The sequence below is a fragment of the Carcharodon carcharias genome, chromosome 2 (genome assembly GCF_017639515.1).
Source record: "Carcharodon carcharias isolate sCarCar2 chromosome 2, sCarCar2.pri, whole genome shotgun sequence".
Taxonomy (NCBI): domain Eukaryota; kingdom Metazoa; phylum Chordata; class Chondrichthyes; order Lamniformes; family Lamnidae; genus Carcharodon; species Carcharodon carcharias.
Window position 1 is genome coordinate 129,475,973 of NC_054468.1, and position 26,052 is coordinate 129,502,024.

Below are 26,052 nucleotides of genomic sequence, written 5' to 3' on the forward strand. Positions count from 1 at the left end.
TGAACTGTAGTCCTTGTGGTGTAGGTACACCCATAGTGCTCTTAGGAAGAGAGCTCCAGGATTCTGACCCAGCAACAGTGAAGGAATGGCGATATATTTCCAAGTTAGGATGGTGGGTGAATAACTTGGAGAGGAACTTCCAGTTGGTGGTGTTCCCATGTATTTGCTGCCTTTGTCCTTCTAGATGGTAGTGGTCATGGATTTGGTAGGAGCCTTGGTGAATTCCTGCAATGCATCTGCAGGAATTCTGTTTTGTTCCTCTACACCTTTCCCATTAGTCGGTGGCATATAGACTAAGCAAGCAATGTATTGCACCTGTCTTGTTCCTCAGCTCTAGCCAAGTAGATTCTGTCCTTGATCCCTATGGGACATCCTCTCTCTCCAGCACTGTAATGTTCTCTTAATCAATGCTGCCACCATCACCTTTCCTTCCTTCCCTTGCTGCATGAAACTTGACATCAAACCCATCTCATCAGAGATCATAGTGCGATATGGTATTCCAAGACTGGAAGATCCTTCAACAAGGATGAAATCAGCAACTGAAGCTTGAATGTTATATTTTTGTTAAAAGCTACCATCAATTTAGGTGGGATTGAGGGATATAGAATTAAGGGGAAATTAAAAATGCTAAAAGAGAACACAGTAAGAGTTTGCTGAACATACTTAAAATCTCCAAGCAGCCTTTGATGCTAAACATATTAACAGTTGAGGATAAGCAGATAGACATTGCACACAAAGAGGCTTTGAGTTTTTGTGATTTACACAGAAGTCAAGAGATGAGCTAATGTCCAGTAACAGGCAGGACAATTCAAGTGGTGCAATGATGCGGTGAAGCCTTGAGAACTAGACTGCAGATAAAACATGGCATAAAGTTAGATTAAGTGTACTCCTCTCTCAGATAGGGAAGGAGCAGATGGTTTTAGCTTGGAAATGGGAAGATATGCAATGGACAACGAGGGGGCTTTGATGGAACACAAACAGTCTTGAGTTGTGAGAACCAAGGTCTTTGTGTATGTGTTTTAATTTTGATTGGGTAATATAATTACGTATACATCCTTTAGAATAATTGGTTAGCAAAATCACACGTTTATGTGCTCAATAGGATAGTGTTAACATGGGACCAGTGTGTCGGTTACCGATTGGATGTATTCAAATATGCTCAAATGTATTATGATAAAAAAAAGTACAAAAGTAATGAAATGTAATCAATCTGGGAGCTGGGTCTTCATTCTTAGGAATGATTGTAGCTACCTTGCATATGCTTGAATAAAACCAGTGAAAGGAAGCCTGAGTCTCTGTGTGATCGGGGATTGTAACTTCTCTTCAACTGGCCTATGTGGTAGTTGCTGGATTGGAGGGAGTACCATCTTCAATAGTGAGAGGGTGAATAAACGGTTCTGAGCGATATGTTTGAAAACTAAAAAGGAATATGATAGCTAATGGCCTTTGATTGTTTGAAAGTATTTTGCATTTAACTTTTTTCTCTAAAAGTCATCTGCTTGGAGTCCCTGTTTCCTCTGACCCTTAAGTTACCTCAATAGGGCACCTCTTTTTGAGGAGTAATCATCTATAGTCAAGCTATTATTCAACATCAAAATACTACTGTAAGGCAAAACAATGATTAGATATGGCAGGAATATATGCCTTCTTTGACTGAATGATTTTTATTTAAGCTGAACTGCTATTTTATTGGCCCAGTTTATTGGTCATTACTGCAAATGTCAATTCCAGCACAATTCTTACCCATTTTGTCCGAGGTCTACAACTACTAAGTCCTTTTCCAGAAGGACAACAACCGCATACGGCTCCTGAAAATCTGTAGGAAAATGACAATAAATCAAACGTGTCAGAAGTAGATGCATACAGCCCAATTGATAAACTGGTCTCCAGATGAAGACTTGTAGAGCGCAGTCCAAGTATCTTGGAATTTTAATATTTTCTTGTTTACAGAAAAACAAATTTCAATTCTGTAATTTTTCATTGAATGCAGAAAAGAATGGTCCTCATTCTTATCGTCCCACACAAACTCTCCACTGATCCAAAATTTGAACTGCAATACATTAGGTGAGTGCAGAGGTCTTAAGAATGTGGGGTTAAGCCCCAGTGAGAACAAGCGGCATTACACTTTCATTTACATATCTTACTGTATTTTGAGTTTAATACTATTTTCGCTGTCTTCATTTTATCTGTTCAACACTAAGGAGGTTTGAAATTGTTTATTTGGCTCTTGGTGAGATTGCAAAGGGAAAAAATGGATGCAGATTTCAGCCTTAGAGTTGTAGCTGGACTTCATTTCTTCCTACAGTTAATACTTCTGTGTAATAAGGGTTTGATTCTTGTAAAAAAAGTTTGCTGCTACAATGGTGGTTCCAGCTAACACACACTATTTTTTTTGGAAGTGAGGCACAAAGAGGTGTCAATGCAGGGAACCCACTTGATGTGCATGAAGCACAATGTGAGGACCAAGCTGGATCCCGTATAACCAGGGGTAGCATCTTTGCAATGAAATGTCAGAAAATTGAGCTGGTGGAGAAGAATTGTTCAAGGAGCAATTAGTTGCACTGAAGCAGAGATCATCAGCAGTTTCTTGGTAATTCTCTCCAGATTGTCGCCAGCCAAAGGGCTGTATTGGGCAGTTAAGCATACAGGGATAACAGAGAGGAAGGTGTACACATTAATCCACAACGGCAACAGAGGAAGGGAATACTCATGGGCACTGGGAGCCATGGAACTGTTCAACAGGCACTTAGGGTTGGACAAGTCAGAGGTGGGCAGCAATTGTGAAAAGTGCAGCATCCTGGGTTACTGAATTGGATGGGCAGGGCGGGAGAAGGGGGCAGTTGAGACTCAAAGCGGAAATGTTATCTTTTTCCCTTCTAACATTAGCCATATGGGGATTCTATTTTAAAGCAACCCTTTAGGTCATGCTTCCATTCCAGCACTGATAAAATACTTCACTAGCACAGCTACCCCTGAATCCTTCATCAGCACAGCCATACTTGCTATTTACAATGCATGGACACAAGAAATGTATTTGTCCCTTTCGCCATCAAGACATACTGGTGGCCTAGTGCTGATACTACTCATTTCTCTGGAGGTGTCCAAATTGTTTAATGTGCTTTCTCACTCATTTGGATGAACTACAGAAAACACAAAAGGGCCCTGCTCCTATCTGCTAACACTGCTTACTATTCCACGATCATCCTAAAAAGATAACTCAGCTTCTTTTCTACATTTTGAAACATGTTCTTAAACCTTTCCCCCATCTCCTCCACCCTTACCTCCAACAACAATTCCAAGGAGCACCAAGATCAAGACCATGCATTCAGTTGCCTCTGCCATTTGCCCTTTCTATACCCCACTGGGTTAAACTTCCTCGAAAGATTCTCCTGACCCTGCCCTGAGCTTGCATGTTTCTCCTGATTTTCCCATCTCCCCTTGTGTCCTCTCTAAGTTAATCCTATCCATATGACCAGCCTCTTGCTCCCTTGACCCTACCCCCACTAAACTGACCACCAACTTCCCTTCCTGGCCCCCATGTTAGCTAACTATCCTTTCTCCTCTTTCCTGCAGCCTTGGGTCCCTATTTATCATCATCTTGCCCCTCAGCAACATCATTTGAAAATGCATTAGATCCTATATACACAATGACAACACCCACCACTTCTCTGAACACCTCCTCTGTCTCCAAATTGTCTGACATCCATTATTGGATAAGCAGAAATTTCTCCCAACTAAATACTTAGAAGACCAAAGTCAATGTCTTTGGTCCCCACCATAAACTCAGTTCTCTAGCCACCACCTCCATCCCTCTCCCTGGCAACCGTCTGAGGCTGAAAGTTCAGAACAGAAAGTTCGCAACCTTAATGGGTGTTGTATTTGATCCCGAGATGAGCTTCCAACAAGATATCTATGCCATCACTAAAGCTACCTATTTCTAACTATCATAGAATCACAAAATGGTTACAGTACAGAAAGAGGCCACTGAGCTGTCATATCTGTGCTGTCGTCTCTAACCCTTCTTCTCCAACTTTTCCTAATAGCCCTGCAAATTGCTCTCTTCAGGTAATTATCAATTCTCTTTTGAAAGCCTCGACTGAATCTGCATCTACCATACTCTCAGACAGTGCATTCCAGATCATAACCACTTGCTGCGTAAAAAAAAAAGTTCTCTGGTTTTCAATCCTTCCGCCAATAGGAATAATTTCTCCCCATCTACTCTGTCCAGACTTCTGATGATTTTGAGCATTTCTATATAACTCCTCTTAATCTTCTCTTCTCCATGGTGAACAGCCCCAGGTTCCCTAATCTATCCTTGTAACTGAAGTTCATCTCTGGAACCATTCTTGTAAATCTTTTCTGCATCCTCTCCAATGCCTTCAAATATTTCCCAAAGTCTAGTGCCCAGAATTGGATAGAAGACTCCAGTTGAGGCCAAACCAGTGTTATACACAGATTCAATATAAATTGCTTGCTTTTGTACTCTGTGTCCCTATTGATAAAGCCCAGGATGTCAATGCTTTTTTAATCGCTTTCTCAACCTGCCCTGCACCTTCACTAATTTGTGCACATATACCCGAAGTTCCCTCTGCTCCTGCACCCTCTTTAGGATTGTACTCTAGATATTGTCTCTCCTCGGTCTTCCCAGCAAAACGAATCACTTCACATTTCTCTGCATTAAATTTCATCTGCTATTTATCTGCCCATTCCACTAGCATGTCTGTGTTCTCTTAAGTTCTACATGATCCTCCTCTCAGTTCACAATAGAGAGATGTTTTTTGTTATCTACAAATTTCAAAATTGAACCCTGTATATGCATTTATCATTAACATATAATCAGGAAAAGCAGGGGTCTAACACCAAACCCTGGGGAACCCTATTACTGAATATACCTTCCACCAGTTCAAAAAGCATCCATTCACCATTACTGTTTCCTGTCACTCAGCCAATTTCTTGCTGCCACTGTCTCTTTTATCCACGAGCTCTAACTTTGTTGACAAGCCTGCTCCATTGTACTTCGCCAAATGCCTTTTGGAAATCCATGTGCATCACATCCACCACATTACTTTTTCTGTTACTTCCATAACATTACCTGATTCCACTCCGCCTCAACTTATCTGCAGCTGAAACCTCATCTACGTTTCTGTTATCTCTAGATTTGAACTATTTCATCACATTCTTTGTCAGCATCCCATCTTACATCCTCCATAAACTAAAGGTCATTGGAAATTCTGAAGTCCATAGCCTAACTTGCACCATGTCCTGTTCACCTATTATCCCTGTGCTCAATGAATCACATTAGCTCCCAATTAAGCATTGCCTTTGATTTTAAAATTTTATTCGTTTTCAAACCCACGCGTGGCATCACACCTCTCTGTCTCTAAATTCCTCCAGCCACACAATCCTCAAAGATATCTGTGCTCCTCTAATTCTGGCCTTGTGTGCACCCCCAGTTTTTTAATAACTCCATCACTGGCAGCTGTGCCTTCAGCTGCCGAGACCCTAAACTCTGGAATTTCCTCCCAAAACCTCTCTGCCTCTCTTTCCTGCTCTAAGATGCTCTTTAAAAACTACCTCTTTGCCCAAGTTTGTCATCTGCTCAAATATCTCTCGGTGTCAAATTTTGTCTGACAACGCTCCAGTCAAGTACTTTGGGATGTTTTACAATTACAAGCTGCTTTGTTGATTCACATGGGTTTGACTATAAAAAAAATTACATAACCTTCTGATCACAGTAAACAATCAGCAGAATCAGAGTGCTGCAGAATAGCACATGTTTGAGACCATTACTTTACAAGTGGGATAACAGCATTCCCCAAAACTTGCAAATCTTGGAATCTACATTTAGCTGGAATATTTAAAACACTGCACTCATATCCAGTAATACACTTATTTGAACTTCAAATAAATATTTAGGGAATGATTCACAGGCAGTAATCTGACTGAGAATTTGGCTAAAACACAAGAGCAAAATGTAAGCTCTGTATAACTGTATAACCCCAAGATGGTTTTTACTAAATTCTAGGTCCTTTTTTTTTAAGCTAACAGCTGCTCTCAACACAGTTATCGATGGTCAACAAATTCTTCCATTATTGTTGGGAGATGACAGGGGGAGGGGGTGACCGTCAGAAATGCCCACACTCCAGTGGCTACAGTCCATGCTGAAAGGCACTCTCTGCCAAGAAACTCCTTAGTCAGGCAGCTGGGAAGGTGTAATTTACAAATATATGTACAGATGTCAGTTGCCCAAAATCATCTTCATGGATGTCAACCAGCCCATTGACAGAAATGGCTACTTGCCAGAAGTGTCAATTTAGTCCACAGTGTGCTTACAAATGAATCCCTGTTTCACTGGTTGAAAGTTCCACTTTTAATATTGTCTTTAGTACTACCACAGTGGTTTATTTATTTTTTGATCTCCTTTGCTTCAAACTTAAACATCAATGAATAAATTGCAATGAACTGTAAGATCATCTGAAGGGAGAGCGCTTTTTTGTGATAAATAATCTCAGGCAAAACTCCCTGTATTGTATAATGAGGTCAGCTGTGGCTCAATGGTAGAGCTATCACATTTGAGTCAGAGGTCATGGGATTAAGACCCATTCCAAAGGCTTGAGCATATAATCTACATGGCATATAATCAATCCAGAGTACATGACCACCCCAAAAATCATGGTTTTTGCAGATACTCAATGTATAAATTGATCCCCCCCACAGCCATACCGAACTTTCAGACAGGACATACTATACTCGCATTCTTAGTAGTCAGCCTCAATTTTTCACCTACAAATGAATCTCTTAATTACCAGTATTTAATAACTGGGTGCAAGAGATCAAGGAAGCAATATGGACTATGCTGCAAAGATGCACCCACACTGAGCAAGCCACCCCCCCAGGCGAATGACAAAGATGGCAACCACGCACACCAGAAATTCGCTTTTATACTCGGCATATAAAATAATCCCTGTTACTGGGATGATTTTCTGAGGCAAAGGTCAGTTTATATACCAAAGACTATGGAAGATTGACAACCAGTGCATTACTGAGGGAATGTTGCACTGTTTGGATGTACCATCTTTCTTATGAGATGTTAGACCAAAGCCCACATGCCCCCTCAGGTAAAAGATCCCATGACATGACTGGAAGAACAGGGGATTCTGCCTGGTGAGATGAGCAAAATTTATCCATCAATCAAGATTAATAAAATCAGATCATCGGCTCATGTATCTCATTGCTGTCTGTAGGTGTTGCTGTGTAAAATGACTCCTGCATTTCCTTACATTAAAACAGTGACTACACTTCAAAACTCTATATTGATTATAAAGTACTTTGGGACATCCTCAGGCTGAGAAGCACATAAAAATACAAATCTTTTACTTTCCTAGGAGAGTAGTTTGCATTTAGAATATGCCACAAATTCAGAGTCAGTTATCATGGGCTATGCCCATGAAAAGCAAATATATTTGTGACAGATCTTTATTTTTGGATTTGTGGGAAAAGGACTGCAGAATGCAAAATTGTCACAGCTGATACAAACTGGGTAACTGGATAAACCTACCGCTAGGATATGGTGTTTCACAGAGGCTGAGAAAATCGACAATCGGGTAGTCCATCTCAAGTACTGCAGTGCTCTTCCCATGCATCACTGTCAAGCATGGTCTTCTGCCTACAGTATCATAGGACAGACCTCCTGAGAATATGATGAAAGGATCTCTGGAAGCAAAAGTTGTAAATATTAGTTTGCAACAAGCACATGTTTGAGATTTGATTTTCTCTGCTAAACGTGATAAAAAGTGAAATCCCAATCTAATATTTTACTGCAATTAGTAGCTTATAGCTACTGGGATGCCCATCTTTCAAAGCAAGCAACGTGCATATTATACAATAAACCTGATGCAATAGCCTGAAGAGTAGAACATCCAATAGCTTTTTATGCTGATTAGTTTTATGGAGAAATAGTTAATGTAAGTGAAAAGTCCTTCTGCAGAACTGATCAATCACTTTACAAATTATCTGAAATGCTATGTAACTGCCTTTAAGAATTGGATGCTTAACATTTTAAAAGGGCAATTTAGAAACGTTACTAATGTGTACGTAGAATGCAATTTGGTCTCTGTAGACAGGTAAAAAACTCAAATACTGGCACTTCACAGAATCACAGAATTTTAATGGCACAGAAGGAGGCATTTCAGCCCATCGTGTCTGCACAGCTCTCCAAGTGAGCATTATGACCTAGTGCCATTGCCCTGCCCTTTCCCCATACTCCTGCACATTGTTTCTATTCAAAACAGAATTCAAAACACAAGTAGAGAGACTTAGAATATCTACAACATTTCAATTAACCTATGAGCACACCATGCTATGAGCTGATGTTAGTCCTGCAATCGTAACCGATACCTTTGGGTGCTTAATCAGTGGGACAAATCAAAGACCAAACAAAGTGAAAATAAACATAACCAAAGCCCAGTACCATGTACAATTCTGGTGACTATGTGGAGATCCCGGCACTGGTAAGGGCATATTGAAAGGTAACTAAACAGACTGGCACCTGAGCTACAAAGGCAGTCTCCAGAAATGGGGAATATTTGTAATTGAGAAAAGGCAGCTGAGAGACACCGTATCGATATGTTCAATATTCTGAGTAGAAATGTATGATACCCACATTATATTTTTGATATTACAAAATGTACAGACTTAAGCTGAGAACAGCAATAACAAATGGTCAGTTTAAACTGAATTACTATACACCGGGAATGAGGAATGTAATGAAAAAATTGCCCAGTGAAGCACAGAGTGTCCAAATTTGAGAGAACGAGACAGGGGAAGAAGAAAGAGAAGCAAGAAAGAGGAAAGAGGGGACAGAGAGAGAAGTCAGAGAGAAAGAAAAAAAACATACATAAATACACAAATATTTTTGAATAATAGGACCAATGATTATTTCCAGCCCTGTTTATCGCTATACTGAACCACAAAAAGCACCATTTCCCTGTCCTGATCAGTATACCATTACTGGATCACTCAATAAGTTCACATTCCTGGATCAATAATTTTACATTTTTGTTTATTGAACTGCGTTTCATACTGGCTCAGTGGATTCAATCGTTCGGAATTTGAATGGTCACCTCCTCATTCTTTGCTCTTCCCTCAATAATCACACAATTCAGCAATCTCAGAACCAACTTTCCACTTCATCAAAATCACCTACTATCAAATAGCACACAGCACTAACACCACTGATTTCAGAGAATGTAAAATGCCAACATGGTGGGATGATACCTTGGACCAAGGGGCGAATCGCAGGAACGTTTACATCCAACCACCTCTGCTGGGGTGGGGCTTTGGCTTCTTCTCAGGGGATCTCGAGGCCCTGCCTATGATGTGTCCCTACTAACACCTGTAACTCAGACATGCTTCCACAGCTTTAACCATACAATGCAAGAAAGAATGTGACAAATTTATATGATAAATCCCTGGCTTTCTTTCATATTTAATTTGTTTTTTTGTCTCATTTTATTTGTTTCATTAATTTATGTTCTGAAACTTGGTAAGGGAAAGTGACAGATGACATGCAGAGCCAGGGATGAAGAAGCAGCTAGAGGAAAAAGGGGAAAAAATGACAGAAAGCGACAGGCAGCAATTAGAGAAAGGAAAGATGAAGGGGCTAGAGCAAGAAGGTAAGAAGTTGACAGAGAGTGACAGAATGCAAGAACCACCAGTGTTGCAAGTAAGAGACCAAGGTTCCCATGGAAGCTTTCATCTATGATTCTCATTATAATTATGAGTCAGACCCAGAATATGATATCAGCAATAGATCAGAGGTATGTGAAAATTGTGGTGAAAAAAGAGCTGCCTTCAATGTGCTACGCAAATTGTAAAGAGTCATAGAGGTCTACAGCACAGAAAAAGGCCCTTCGGTCCATCAAGTCTGTGCCGGTCAAACAAGTACCTAACTATTCTAATCCCATTTTCCAGCATTAGGCACATAGCCTTGTATGCCATGGCACTGCAAGTGCACATCCAAATACTTCTAAAACGTTGAGGGTTTCTGCCTCTACCACCCTTTCAGGCAGAGAGTTCCAGATTCCCACCATCCTCTGGGTGAAAAAATTCTTCCTCACATCCCCTCGAAACCTCCTGCCTCTTACCTTAAACCTATGCCCCCTGGTTACTGATCTCTCCACCAAGGGGAAAAGTTCCTTCTTGTCTACCCTAACTATGCCCCTCATAATTTTATACATCTCAATCATGTCCCTGCTCAATCTCCTCTGCTCCAAGGTAAGTAACCCCAGTCTATCCAATCTCTCCTCATAACTAAAACTCTCCAGCCCAGGCAACATCCTGGTAAATCTCCTCTGCACTCTCTCCAGTGCAATCACATCCTTCCTATAATGCGGATTCCAGAACTGCACACAATACTCTAGCTGTGACCTAAGCAGCGTTTTATACAGTTCTAGCATAGCCTCCCTGCTCTTATATTCTGTGCCTCAGCGAATAAAGGCCAGTATCCCATACGCCTTCTTAACCACCTTATCTACCTGTCCTGCTCCCTTAAGGGACCGGTGGACATGCACACCAAGGTCCCTCTGATCCTCACTACTTCCCAGAGTCCTACCATTCATCATGTATTCCCGTGCCTTGTTTGTCCTGCCCAAGTGCATCACCTCACACTTATCCAGATTAAATTCCATTTGCCACTGATCAGCCCATCTGACCAGCCCGTCTATATCTTCCAGTAATCTAAGGCTATCCTCCTCACTATTTACCATCCCACCAATTTTTGTGTCATCCATGAATTTACTGATCAACCCTCCTACATTCAAGTCTAAATTGTTTATATATACCACAAACAGCAAGGGACCTGACACCAATCCCTGTGGAAGCCCACTGGACACAGGCATCCAGTCACAAAAACACCCCTCGACCATCACCCTCTGCTTCCTGCCACTCAGCCAATTCTGGATCCAATTTGCCAAATTATCTTGGGGCCCATGGGTTCTTACCTTCGTTATCAGTCTCCCATGCGGGACCTTATCAAAAGCCTTGCTGAAGTCCAAGTAGACTACGTCAAATGCACTACCCTCATCTACACACCTGGTCAGCTCTGTGAAAAATTCAATCAAATTGGCCAGACATGACCTCTCCTTAACAAAACCATGCTGACTGTCCTTGATTAATCCCTGCCTCTCCAAGTGTAGATTAATTCTATGCCTTGGAATTGCTTCCAATAGTTTCCCTACCACTGAAATTAGACTGACTGGCCTGTAGTTCCCTGGTTTATCCCCTCCTCCCTTCCACAATGCCACATTGGCTGTCCTCCAATCCTCTGGCACCTCTCTTGTGGCCTGAGAGGTATTGAAAATTATTGCCAGTGCCCCTATCTCCTCCCTTGCCTCACTCAACAGCCTGGGATACATTTCATCCGGGCCTGGAGATTTATCTACTTTTAAGCCTGCCAGACCACTTAGAACCTCCTCCCTTTCTATACTAATTTCTTTCATTTAATCACAGTCCTTCTGCCTGATTTCCATACCCACGTAGTGCTTCTCATTTGTGAACACTGACACAAAGTATTCATTTAGAACCCTACCAATATCTTCCAGCTCCACACACAAATTACCACTATGATCCTTAATGGGTCTGACTCTTTCTCTAGTTATCCTCTTACTCTCAATGTATTTGTAGAATAACTTTGGATTTTCATTTATTTTACCTGCCAATGTTTTTTCATGCCCCCTTTTTGCACTTCTAATTTCCTTTTTAAGTTCCCCACTTCACATCCTTTACTCCTCTAGGGCTTCTGCTGTTTTGAGCCCTCGGTATCTGCCATAAGCCTCCCCGTTTCTCTTTATCCAATCCTGTATATTCCTTGACATCCAGGGTTCCCTGGATTTGTTGGTCCCACCCTTTGTCTTTACTGGAATATGTTGGCCTTGTACTCTCCCTATTTCCTTCTTGAATGAGTCCCACCGCTCTGATGCAGATTTACCTAAAATTAGCTGCGCCCAGTCCACTCTGGTCAAATCATATCTGATCTTATTAAAATCCGCCTTCCCCCAATTTAGAACTCTGATTTCTGGCCCATCCCTGTCCTCTTCCATAAGAACCTTGAATCTAACGGAGTTATGATCACTATCTGCAAAAAGCTCCCCCACTGATACCTCTGCCATTGCCAGGCTTCATTCTCTAAAATTAAGTCCAGGACCCGCCCCCACTCTTGTAGGACCTTCTACATACTGACTTAAAAAGCTCTCCTGGATGCATTTTAAGAATTCCATTCCCTCTAAACCTATCACACTATGATTAACCCAGTTAATGTTGGGGAAGTCGAAATCTCCCACTATTACTCCCTTATTATTTTTACACTTCTCTGAAATTTGCCTGTATATCTGCTCTTCTATTTATCTCTGACTGTTTGGGGGCCTACAGTAAATTCCCAGCAATGTGATTGCTCCTTTTTTGTTTTTAAGGTCTACCCATATGGCTTAATTTGAGGAACCTTCTAAGATGTCATCCCTCCTTACTGCTGGAATTGATTCCTTGATCAATTTCAATACCCTCAACTCTTTCACCTCCTTCCCTGTCTTGCCTGAAGAACCTATATCCTGGAATATTGAGCTGCCAATCATGCCCCTCTCTCAACCATGTCTCTGTGACAGCAATGACATCATACTTCCATGTGTTAATTTGTGCCCTCAACTCATCTGCCTTATTCATCAGACTCTTTGCATTAAGATACCATCCAACCTTGCCAAGCTCCCTTGTGCCTTAACAAGCCTATAATTTCTATGTCTTCCAGACTCACTTGCTCTCTCTCCTAATTTTGGCTGTGCATCTCCCCCTGCTGAACCAACTCTCAGGATCCCACCCCCCTGCCAAGTTAGTTTAAACCCTCCCCAACAGTACTAGCAAACCTCCCCGCAAGTAGTTTGCTCCATTCTGGTTCAGGTGCAACCTATCCACCTTGTACAGGTCTCACTGCCCCTGGAAATGGTCCTAATGTCCCAGAAATCTAAAGCCCTCCCTCCTGCACCATCCCTCCAGCCACGCATTCATCTGGACTAACCTCCTATTTCTATACTCACAAGCGTGAAGGCACCGGAAGTAATCCAGAGATTACTACCTTTGAGGTCCTGTTACTACCTTTGAGGTATAATTGCCACTCTTAAGTGATACATTGAATGTTCTTATGTGAACAACAATATAATCAAAACCCTTCTTGAAAAATACCAGAAAATATAACAATTGAGTAGGATCAACAAAAAAATCTCAATTTTGGCTCAAGATAGAAGAACTTCTATCATGAAATAAAGTTTCAACATCACTAAAAATGTAGAGAACACTACAGATGTGGCCTTTGATGATGAAATATTCAGAGTATTACAAAGACTGGAGAAATAGTTATAGTTTAGATTTTTTTTTACTTTCATTCCTTTATTTCCCAGACATAGGACAGGTAGCCCAGCTTGTTCCTAATACTGGAGAGGAGAACATGTAGTATTAGTGCAGAGATGGCCATCAAAAGCATGTACCAAGTTTGCTGATTGGAACAGGATGGCATGGTTTCCTGCTTCTCTTCCTTACGAGGAAGGAACTCAGCTGAAATGGATTTATTTTGCCCCAACTGCCACTGGTTAGTGTGGGCACACTTTCCATTGAGAGAATATTTAATGCAGAATTTGCAGCAAGTTGGTCAGAACATCGTCCTGCCATCTTGTGAATTCTGGGCACAATTATTTGGAGAGCCATAAAACAACAACAGCAGCAGCTTGCATTTTTATAGCATGTTTTATGTTGGGGGCCTTCTCAGGTATATAATCAAAGGCCAACAGCAAACCAAATGAGAAGGTACTAGGATGGGTGATGAATGAGGTAGGTTTTAAGGAGTATTTTAAAAAGCAGAAGAGAAGATGCAGAGAAATGTATGGAACCTTTCAATTTTTCCCACCATACTTCAGCTCACCTTATCAACAGATCCTACTACTCCTTTCTCCACTTCCCTAGCTTCCCCTCACACCATCTACATTGGTGCTTTTTGTCTCAACCACAATGCGGTAGCGAATTGCACATTCTAACCACCATCTGGCTAAAGGAGCTTTTCTCAAATTCCTTATTATTAGTGACTATCATAATTATGGCCTATAGTTTTAGACTCTCCTTCAATGGTTTATCCACTATTGTTCACATAGTCACTGCTAATCTGGCACAAGGTTGCTTCCTTGAGACCCTTTCCATTTCCCATTTATACCTTCCCTCTTGTCCATATTACCTATAAACATGGGGTTTTAGCTTTCAACTTGTATACTAAGGTTACAAGCTTCACCTCTCCAGCTCCACAACATTGAGCACTGGCAATGTGCTGACAGGCTACTTGTGATGTTGTGGATGATAGAATTACTTGGAGCTTGGCATTTAGCAAGTCCATTTTTTTGACACCCACCTAAGAGTAGCCTGACTGCATCTCCTTCCTGAGATGACCTCCTAAGTTCAATTTAATGGTGCACAAACTGGATTTACCAGTTAGACCTAAACATGGAGCCAAACTCAACAAGATTGCCTACCACGCTACCAAAACCCATCCATGCCTCGAACTTAGTTCCACCCACTACACTGAAATCCTCATCTATGTTCATCACTTCTGGATATGACTTTTCTAACATGCTTTGCTGGCATCCCTGTGCCACCTCACTGCCTCCAACTGATTCAGAAACTTGCGACCACTATTAAATTGAGTATAGCATTACTTCATACACTATCCACCATCCTCAGGGGGAGAAGGGGATCTCGCTGCTATGACAGGCAATGGAGGTTCCATCTACTGTAGGATTTCCCTTTGCATCAAGACAGTCATTTTTGAGAATTTCTTTAATTAGCAGTCCTCTTCCCTTAAAGTTTTCTGGCTATCTCAGTCAAACTATGCTTTTCCAGGGGTACACAATTCCTTTAAATTAATTCTAGAGAATTTTGCCCCTTAAGGTTTTGGACAACTGCTGCTCGGGAAAGGTACACTGCAGCATCCTGATGTGCAGAATTTGATCCCATGACAATTATTATCAGAATTTTTTTTGACTCATCACTATGGACTGAACATTTTGAACTGCAGGACATTACTCTTCACGCAACCACTTATAAAAGAAACAAAACTATATTATTGTTAATTTTGCTTACAGTCTCGCCTTTCTCTCCACTCCACTAAGTACTTTACAGGTGAATGGTTGGTTTTGAAAAAGTATGACTTTACTTTTGGCTAGATTCTAATTTTTTTTTTAAATATCAAAACCCTACACCTCAAGACTCACTACTTGATTTAAAACGCCAGCAGCATTTGGATGACTTATGATTTACATGTATGAGTCAACACTTACAAATTACTACTGCATTGCCATTCTTACAATCATATCAATAGCACTGAAGTGCCCACGGTCATTTCCACAAACTGGCATGTCATTCAGATTTAGCAACAAATGAGCCCTAACAGAATAATGAACAGAAGGCATATACAGCTAGGCAGCAGTATCTGAAAGAACCTAAGAAATGTGTGTTTGTTAGCAATTTGTTGCCAAATTCTAAGCAAACAAGGGAAGCACTCAAGATTTTCCAGTACTCGAATGCAACATGGTCTTTCAGGTGCTAATTCAATCACAAACATATTCATAAAGACGATGATCTTGCAGAGGCTACATCATTTATTATGTGCATAGTCACAGAGCCAAGCAATACTTTTTTCAGTGGCTCTCTGTCAGCAGACATTCCTCAAAAAGGTGAGTCACTGGAACCTGGATGGTCTTGGCAACCCTACTAATGTTGGGTGGCTATTTGAAGGCCTTGGCCAGTCCAGAAATGGTTGAAAAGGGTCCAATGATGCCACAGGAGAGCAAAGCAGATGGACAAACAGTAGGGTCTAGGATGAGAAAGTCATTTCTGGTGGATGTTTTTCCTTGCTAATCCTTCATATAGGGTGGTATGAGGGAAGGCGTACTGCTGGTGGATTGAGGAGGTCACTAAATAAGAGCAGGCTTGGGTTAGAGTAGATCTCTCCAGTAGCTTGCCTGTTGCAATTACCCTCCTGATGTGGGGAGTGGGTTGGGGCAATGTTGCTCAGGACTGGGAGCCAGGAGAGGTGAATTGGTTGAAGAGCACCTGTGATGATGCGCATTGTTGAGCTGAATTGCACATTGCTATGTTTGGCGTGAGCAGACTGATACCATACTAGGGTGCAGTATTCTGCAGTTGCACACATAATGGTTTTCATATGGACTCGAAATGTTAACTCTGTTTCTCTCTCCACAGATGCTGTCAGACCTGAGTTTGTCCAGCATTTTCTGTTTCTATTTCAGATGTCACTTGCGTTGCCATAGCCTCCAGGGCTCTGGGCCAAGCGCTGGAAAATAGGATTAATATAGTCAGGTCTTTGTTGACTGGCATGGACACGATGGGCCAAATGGCCCCCTTCTGTGCTGTAAAAGACTATGAGTCTATTTCCAGCATCGGCAGTTTTTCGCTTTTATCTATGGTTTTATTCGTGCTTGGTTTTAGGTGCCATGACTTGCAGTCATCAGCCAGTTTTACAACATTGCTTAATGCATCTTTCAGCTCCAGGAAAATCTGAGTTGTATGACACAGCAGATGTTCTCTGCATAGATAAACTTCCAGAATGGGGCTGTAGGGGGTGGTAGGTTGTTGGTGTACAAGTTGAACAGGGTTGGGGCTAAGACAGGTCCCCGGGGTAGCCCATTTGTCTGATTCCTCCAGGCGCTAGTCTTGTAACCAATATGCACCCTGAACTGATTGTACCCAAGCAGCAGTGTAATGGCATCAGTAATCCAGGGAGGGAGAACTCTTGATATTTTGACAAATAGGGCAATGTGCCAGACTGCATCGTATGCTGCAGTGTGGTCAAGGAAAATTGCCCCGCTTTGAGATTAAATTGAAAGCAAGACCACACTGATATCCACAAATTCTCTCCCTCAATGAGCTAACACTACACTGATGGAACAGTGAGTTATTGGCAGCTAACTATTTTTTAATTCATGGGATGCGAGTTTCGCTGGCAAGACTAGCATTTATTACCCATCCCTAACTGCCCTTCAGAGGTGGTAGTGAGCCACTTTCTTGAGCCACTGTGGTCCATCTGGTTTAGGTACACCCACAGTGCTGTTAGGGAAGGAATTCCAGGATTTTGACCCAGCGCCAGTGAAGGAGCAGCAATATGGTTCCAAATCAGTAGTGAAAGAGACTAGGAGGGGAACATGGTGGTGTTCCTACGCATTCGTTAGGTAGTAAAGGTTGCAGGTTTGGAAGATGCTGCCAAAAGAGCCTTGGCAAGTCGCTGCAGATCATCTTTTAGATGGTTCACATTGTTGCCACTGTGCACTGGTGGTGGAGGGTGCCAAACAAGCAGGTTGCCTTGTCTTGGATGGAGCTGGACTTCTTAGGTCTTTTGGAGCTGCACTCATCCAGGCAAGTGGAAAAGTATTCCACCACACTCCTGACTGGTGCAGATGGTGGACTACTGAGCTGTAGACGGTGGACAGGCTTTGTAGATCAGGAGGCGAGTTGCTCGCTGAAGAATTTATAGCTTCTAACTTACTCTTGTAGCCTCATTATTCATATGGTTGTTCCAGTTAAGTTTTTGGTCAATGGTAACCTCTTGGATGTTGATGGCTTCAACATAATGAATAGCTCACTCATCCAATCTGGCGATGCGGGATGAATTAAGTATCTTAAATTCTTCACCATTTGACTTGGCTTTACATCAGGATGGCAGTGTGTTCTATACCTTTAACTTATTATATATGTAAAGAGATGGCAAGGAAAAACAAGGGACAAAAATATTGAGTGTTCGTTAATCCACCTTTTTGCATGCCTGGCAAATATTTCGGACTAATCTCGAGAATTTCTCCACAAGCCAAATATGGACGTTGACACTGAGTATTTCGAATGACTTGAAGGAGCTGTGGCTACGAATACATGTTACTGTTGATGGCCCTGATGACATTCAATAATCATTGGGAGACAAAATGGAAAACTCTTACCTTGCTTCAGCATTGACATTTCAAAGTACAGAATAATCACAAACATTTTGAAAGAGCAGGCTCAACACATACCCGGATTTACAGGTTCTATATTCCACTTTTAGGATGGGTTTGCAGGACTCTGGTTTCTTTCCATCTTTTGGCAGCTTTCCTGAAAGCAAAGGTTTGGTTAACTGCAGGTGTTGATTAGTTCAGCCTGCTCCTCACACTCAATGTGTAGAGTGAAAATGCTATGCTCTTAGGCAAGTACAGAGCTCATGCTGTAATTTAGCAAAGCTAACATGATGTAGCATTTGGTCATCATTCCTTGTTAAGGAGCAATTGATCCCATCTGGGGAGCTATTCATTTTATTTAGGAACAAGACTTCAAAGAACTATTATTAAGCGGGGTTTAACAAATCAGGAATTGGGACAAATCTCTGTCTGATTTCCTAGCCAGGTAGGACCCATGGGGAGAAGTTTCAACTCATTCTATTCATGCAGTGTCCAAAATTTGTGCCAATGTGCTAGGGAGCTAGCTCCTTTTGAGGCAAACTGCATGCTTTTCCTGCACAATGTTTTCTGGATGTGACAGCTCTGGACTTGTGCTGTAGCCAAGGAATTGCTGTTTTCCATCAAGTTGTGACTCAAAGTTTGCTCTGCAATACAGACTATATTTAGGCTTTGGAAGAACAGGAAGGACACCCTAGGCTAGATTACAGTCCATGCAAACAGAAATGCATGTGCAATTCAAAAATAGAAGCACAGCAAGCTGTAACCTATTAAAAGACTCTTGAAAGAAAAATGAACAGTTAATAAACATTGTACCAGTTGCAATCATCAACCAACAGGTGTAGATAGGCAGTAAGTACAGATACCCAACCTCAATGAGCTTAGGGGCAAGGGCTTTTGTTTAAATTCAAGTTTCCAGCAACAGATCTTGAAGATGTTTGATAAACAGAAAGAGCAAGGGAGTAACTATGGAAAGAGTAAGGCTGATTAGAGATCAAAAAGGTAAATGGTACATTAAAGTAGAAGACATGGCATGGGTCTTAATGAATACTTTATGTCTATCTTCACAAAAGAGGGACGTAACAGATGAGGAGTGCAAAATATTAGATGGGATAAACATCATGAAGGGGGAAATATCTTTGAGAAGATAAATTGTCAGGCCCAGATGAAATGTATCCCTATTCCAAGCTGCTAAGCAAAGCAAGGGAGAAAATAATGGAGACACTGACCATCATTTCCCAATCCTATTTGGTTACAAGCATGATGCCGGAGACTGCTGACATTATATTTTTGTTTAAAAAGCAAGCAAGGGATAGACCGAGCAATTACAGACCAGATGTTTGTCACTGATTCTAGAGGGAGTTCCACAAGGCTCAGAACTGGGTCCCTTGGTTTTTGAGGTATATATCACTATTTACACTTAAACTTAGCAGGGGGTGGGCATGATTAGGAAGCTTATACAAAAAATTTTGATTGTACGGCTGATATTCAAGAAGAAAACAGTAGATTTGTAGAGCTATACGACCGAAAGGCTTCTCTAGTTGAGCAACGAACTTTATTTAAAAAGCTGCTGGATTAGTTGCAAGCCTCTAGTAAGGCTAGAATACACACTCTGGACTAGGAAAACTCTGCCCCTTATAAGCTACACCGTGCTTGGTGTTGATTGGCTGTTCTGACCACGTGACCCTTACTCAATAAAGCAACAAACACCACAAGATTGCAGCAAGATTTCAATAGACTAGTCAGGTGGGCAGAAAAGTGACAAAGAGGTTATGCATTTTAGGAGGGCAAACCAGTAAAGGGATACTGGATCTTGGATTTTATAAATAGAGGTAGAGTACAAAAGTATGGAAGTTATGGTGGATCTTTATAAAATTGCTAGTTTATCTTCAACTGTGGTGTTGCAGCTATTCTGGGCACCAGACTTTAGGAAGGACATGAAGGCAATGAAGAAGTTGCCGAAAAATATTTATGAGAACGACAAACTTCAGTTACGCAGATAGGTTGGAGAAACTAGGGCTGTTCTCCTCAGTGGAGGAGAAGGGGAGATTTGATAGAGGCATTCAAAACTGCTCCTTTTGGTGGAAGGGCTGACAACCAGAGAACACTGGTTTAAAATGGTTGGCAAAAGAGCCAGAGGCGACATGAAGTAAAGATTTTTATGCAGCGAGTGGTTAGAATCTGGGATGCACTACCTGAGTATTCGGTGGAAGCGATTCAATTGTAGCATTCAAAAGGGGATTGAATAATTATCTGATGAGAAAAAAATTGCAGGGCTACAGGTAAAGGCAAGAGGACTGGAGCTAGAGAGAGCTGGTACAGACATGATGGGCCAAATAGTGCAGAGAGCTGGTACAGACATGATGAGCCAAATAGCCTCCAGTGTTGTACCAATTCTATGCTCCACTTATACACTTCTCAATATCCTAGCATTTAGAGGAAAAGAGGAACCTTGGAGCATGTTCATAGATCTCAAAAAGTAGGACACATGCATAAAATGGTTAAGAAAGTAAACAGGATAGTGTTCTTTATTAACCATAAAAGGCATAAAACAACAAGAATAGGGAGATTATAGGAGAATTGTAAAAACACTAGTTTAGGTTACAGCTAGAGTATTGCGTACAGTTCTGCTCACCACATTACAAAAAGGATGTGATCACACTAGAAAGGGTGCAAAGAGTCTTGGCAGAATTGGAAAGTTTTAGGTATGAGGAAAGATTGCATCGGCTGGGGTTGTTTCCTTTGGAACAAAGTAGGTGGAGGGAAGATTTAATTGAGCTGTATAAAATTATGAGGGGTCTAGAGTGGATAGGAAGAACTTATTACACTCAGCAGAGGGGTCAATAACTAGGGAGCACAACTGGCAGAAGGATTACAGGCAAGATGAGGAGAAATGTTTTGATCCAAAGCATGATGTGGAACTCAGTCTCTGAAAAAGTGATAGATGCAGAGACCCTCATCACATGCAAAAAATATTTGGACTTTGAAACACTGTAATCTTCAGGTCTATGGACTTGAACTGCAAAGTGAGATTAGGCTGGATCTTCTTCAGCCGGCACAGAAACAATGGGCCAAATGGCCGCCTTCTGTGATCCACAATTTCTATGTTACTATGTAAGTAATTCATGTAGGCTGTAAGACCACCAACAAACAGGTGCGCACTTACCATGTGGTGTAATAATTTGTGCAGGTCTGACAGGAGATTTTACATTCCAGATAGTAAGGCTGCCATCTGAATGGCTACAAACAAACTGTTTTCCTTCATGATGCCAAGCCACAGAATGAATAGCCTGCATAATAGAAAGTTTGTATCAGTAAACAGATTACTGCAATGGCAATAGTAAGGAAGGACATTGATAATGATCATAATTATCTGCATCAGTTTAACATTAGTTCGGCTCAAAATGGAACACTGAGAAACAACTAAATGCTAACAATATAAAAGTTAGAGTTTTGATTGCTGGCAGCCTAATAGATCAGCATATGGACAGCTGGAAACAGAGAATCAAGCTAGCTTTCTCAGCACATGGCCGTATTCCATCCCATCACCAAAACATCCTCCAGCCATAGGACCCTCCAAGAGCTCTAGCATCTTTAGCAAGCTCCACCTCCCTTTGCCCTGCAATTACTGGCCATGCCTTCAGCTGTCTAAACCCATCTGCCTCGCTCTTCCTAGAAAACCCTCCTTAAAACCTACCTTTTTGACCACAGTGCTAATAGCTCTTTCTTTGGCTTGTTGTCAATTTTTGCCTTTTGTACTCCTGTGAAACGCCTTGAGATGTTTTATTGCGTTAATAGTGCCGGCTAAGAAATTGGCTGATTGGGAGAAGACAGTGGTGATAAATGGTTGTTTTTCAGATTGGAGTAAGGTTTGTAGTGGAGTTCCCCAGTTTGTAGTGTTGGAACACTTTCTCTTCCTATTATATATTAAAGACCTAGACTGTGGTGTTCAGGACATGATTTCAAAATTTTCAGTTGATATAAAAACTGGAAACGTCACCTGTGATGAGAATAGTCTTGAACTTCAAAAGCACAGATATGTTGTTGGACTGGGCATACAGATGGCAGATGAGGTTCAATGCAGATAAGTGTGAGGTGATTCATTTTGGCAGGAAGAATATGGAAAGACAGCATAAAATAAAGGGAGAAACTCTAAAGGAGGCGCAGGAATAGAGGAACCTTGGTGTATATGTACATAAGCCATTGAAGATGGCAGGGCATGTTGAGAGAGCAGTTAATAAAGCATATGGTATATTAGGCAATGACTACAAGAGTGAGGAGGTCATGCTGAGTTTGGCTAGTTAGGCCTCATCTGGAGTATTGCATCCAGTTCTGGGCGCCATACTTGAGGAAGGATGTGAAGGCATTGGAGAGAGTACAGAGGAGATTATAGGAAGAGTATGACTAAACTGGAGAGGATACAGAGGAGATTTACGAGGATGCTGCCTGGGCTGGAGGATATGAGCTATGAGGTAAGATTGGATAGGGGTTGTTTACTTTGGAGCAGTGAAAGTTGAGAGAGGACCTGACAAGGGTGTATAAGGTTATGAGGGGCATGGACAGGGTGGATAGGAAGGCACTTTTTCCATTAGTGGAGGGATCAATAACCGGGGGCATAGATTTAAGGTAAGAGGTAGAAGGCTAAGAGGGGAGTTGAGGAGAAATTTTTTTTTTAAAGAGGGCGGTGAGAGTATGGAACTCACTGCCTGAAAGGGTGGTTGAGTCAGAAATTCTCGTAACATTTAAGTAGTAGTTAGATAGTCGCTTGCATTGCCATTGCCTCCAGGGCTGTGGGCCAAGCGCTGGAAAAAGGGATTAATGTAGTCAGATCTTTGCTGACTGGCGCAGACATGATGGGCCAAATGGCCTCCTTCTGTGCTGTAAACACAGTCTATGAGATTCACAAGAATGGTTCCAGGGATAAAGAACTGTAGCTATGAGGATAGATTGGAGAGGTTGGGGCTGTTTTCCTTGGAGAAAAAAAGGCTGAGAGGAGACAAGAGTTTTTCAAGATCCTGAAGGGTATGGACAGGGTAAATAGTAAGAAACTGTTCCCACTCAAGAGAGCATCAAGAACTAGCGGGCGCAGATTCAAAATAATTGGCAAAAGGAATAATAGGGTGTGAGGACAATTTTTTTCACCCAGCTGGTGGTTGGAGTCTGGAATGAACTTCCTGGGAGGGTGGTGGAGGCAGCTTTGATTGAGGTATTCAAAAAGGAATTGGATTGCTATCTGTAAAGAAAGAATGTGCAAGGTTACGGGAATAAACCAGGTAGAATACTCTTTTCAGAGAGCCACTACAGACTCAATGGGCTGAATGGCCTCTTTCTGCACTGTCAAGATTCTGTGATAAAGGCAAGTTACTGTGTAGAGGCATGTTATCAGGGGTTGAGGTGGGGTGGGATTAAAATGGGTTAGAATAGAGTCTTACTCTCAAAAATATTCACAGGAAACAGTTAGAGCCTTGGGAAGTCCCCAGTTTGTTAGTGGCAATGCTTTGAAAAGCATGAACTCAAATAAAACGTAGGAATAATATTTATAAACTGACCAGTTCCTTTCAATTATATAGTCTTCCTTATTAAAACAATGAGTATATCTAAATGAAAATGATTGGGTTTAATGTTCAATAGCAGACAATAATTGAGCAAGCAGAGGTAAGAAAAGTACATCTGGTCTTGTGACACATTAGTATACACCAGCAGTGTTCAAGTGAAAGTGATCGCAAATTTGACCAAAAGCACTGCAGCTGGCCTCAAAATTGGTTGCTGTAGCATTATTGGGTCAGAAACCTGTAGCGATTTAATATTTTACGATGACAGGGGCATTACAACACACCATGCATTTTTGTCGTTGACAATGCTCTGAAGTTACTGCTTCGATGCCATTCTCGATGAGTGTAATTCTATCTAGACCCCCCAGACAAGGGGGAGGTGTTTGAGAGGAACAGGGGGCATGAAAAGGAGAATTGTGGAAAGCCAGTGTGGTAGATGAGGGAGAGGGTAGAGCTCATTTTCTGCAGCAGTGCCCCTGCTCCAAAAAAACAGAAGTATTTAGAACACAGACCTGGGTGGGTATTAGGTGCAGGGTGAACCAAATCCTAGTGGACCCAAAGGCAGTGAGGTGGAGGAGAAGGAATAGGATTAAACACCTCTCGAGTAGTCATGCTGGGAAACATGAAATGAAGGACAAACCACTGAACTTAATGTCAATAAAAATCCTGAAAGATTAATATGCTGATAAGTTGGTGTACAAAATGCTGATTAAAATGTAAAGTCTCTATGGCTAGAAGATGTAAAGCATCTATGGGTCCTGTTCTTGTCCAGATAAACTGCCCATTCTGGGAGCATCCTGGATTGCAAGTTAGCCCCGGTTTCCTTACCTGACTGAAAATAGTCTTAAATCCCTCTCCGCTGACTCCTCCATCATTACCTCCAACAGCTGAGAAGACCTCATGGACTTCTTTGACTCCAAGATGCTCTGCCACTACCCTCCCTTCCCATAACTCACCAGGTCAAACTTCCTCCAAATTCCCCCTACCTAGTCTGGAATTATCACAGTTCTCTCGCTTCTCTCCTAACCCCCTCATTCCCTCTCCGAGCTCACCCTTCCATGATACCCACCTCCTGTTTCCTTGACCCCATTCCTTTGAAACTGTTGACCACCAACATTCCATTCCTGGGCCCCAAGTTAATTAATATTAATGGCTCTCTGCCTTAGGTACTGTCATCCTCTCCTTCAAACCTGCTATCATCAACTCTCTCCTCAAAAAAAAAATCAACCCCTAACCCCACCGTCCTTGCAAACTACCACCCCATCTTCAACATTCCTTTCTTCTCTGAAGTCCCTGAAATGTGGCGTCATTTCCCAAATCTGTGCCTGTCTTTCTGGAGCTCCATTTTTGAATTTCTCTAGTCAGGTTTCTGCCCCAGTCACAGTACCAAAGCAGCTCTCATCAAAGACACATCCTAAGTGACTGCGACAAAGTTAAGCTATCTCACCTTATTCTTCTTGGCCTATCTACAGCTTTTGTCATGAATGACCACACAAGCCTCCTCCAAAGATTCTGCACTGTTGTCCAGATGAGTGGGGCTGCACTATCCTGGTTCCATTATGTCTCTAATTGTAGCCAGAGAATAAACCGCAATGATCTCTCTTCTCCTTTCTGTACAGTTACCTCTGGTGCCCCCCAGAAGGATCTATCCTTGCCCCACTTCCATTTCCCATTTACATGATGCTCCTCAGTGACATCTTCTGAAAATAGCATCAGTTTTCACCTGTACACCAAAGACTTCCAGCTCCATCTCACCACCACCTATCAGACTACCTGTCTAATATCCAGTATTGCAGCAATTTCCATCCAATTAAATATTAAGACGACCAAAAGTCATTGTCTGGTTCCCACCACAAACTCTGCTGCTTATCCACCAAGTGAATCCCTCCTCCTTGCAACTGTCGGAAGCTAAGTTAGACTGTTTGCAACTGAGATAGATAGATTTTTGATCTCTCAGAATCAAAGGCTATGGAGAGTGGGCAAGAAAGTGGAGTTGAAGCAGATGATGGTACTGACTGTCAGAGCAGGCTCAAGGAGCCCTATAGTCTCCTCCTGCTATTTCTTTTGTTCTCCATGTCATATATGATTCCAAGACCAGCTTTTGACTATGTATCTGTGCCATCATTAAGACCATCTACTTCCACCTCTATAATATCTTCGCCTTGCCTCAGTTGATTTGTTGAAACCTTCATCCATGCTTTTGTTACCTCTGAACTTGACTATTCCAATGCTCTCCTGGCTCACGTCTCACATTCTACCTTCTGTGACACCATTCAAAATTCAGCTGCCTGTATCCTAACTTTCATCAATTCCTTCTCACCCAATAATTTTGTGCTCGTTGACCTACCCTGGCTCGGTTTTGCTCCTTGTTTTCAAATCGCCGAGTCTTCACCCCTCCCTCGATCTATAATCACCTGCAGCCCCACAGCCCTCCTAGGTACCTGTGCTCCCAATTCTGGTGACTTCAGCATTCTAAA

At 41.8% G+C, this 26,052-nt stretch overlaps 1 protein-coding gene across 3 annotated transcripts in view; it reads right to left on the reverse strand.

Moving 5' to 3' along the window:
* Nucleotides 1-26,052, reverse strand: part of stxbp5a (syntaxin binding protein 5a (tomosyn)) — a 196,983-nt gene that overhangs the window by 84,404 nt on the left and 86,527 nt on the right. For all 3 annotated transcript variants that reach the window (XM_041211848.1, XM_041211840.1, XM_041211832.1), the window contains exons 8-11: nucleotides 21,190-21,313; nucleotides 18,105-18,183; nucleotides 7,559-7,713; nucleotides 1,744-1,816 (exon numbers count right to left, since the gene is read on the reverse strand). In XM_041211848.1, the coding sequence (XP_041067782.1) occupies nucleotides 1,744-1,816; nucleotides 7,559-7,713; nucleotides 18,105-18,183; nucleotides 21,190-21,313 (431 nt within the window). The remainder of the gene's footprint in view (nucleotides 1-1,743; nucleotides 1,817-7,558; nucleotides 7,714-18,104; nucleotides 18,184-21,189; nucleotides 21,314-26,052) is intronic.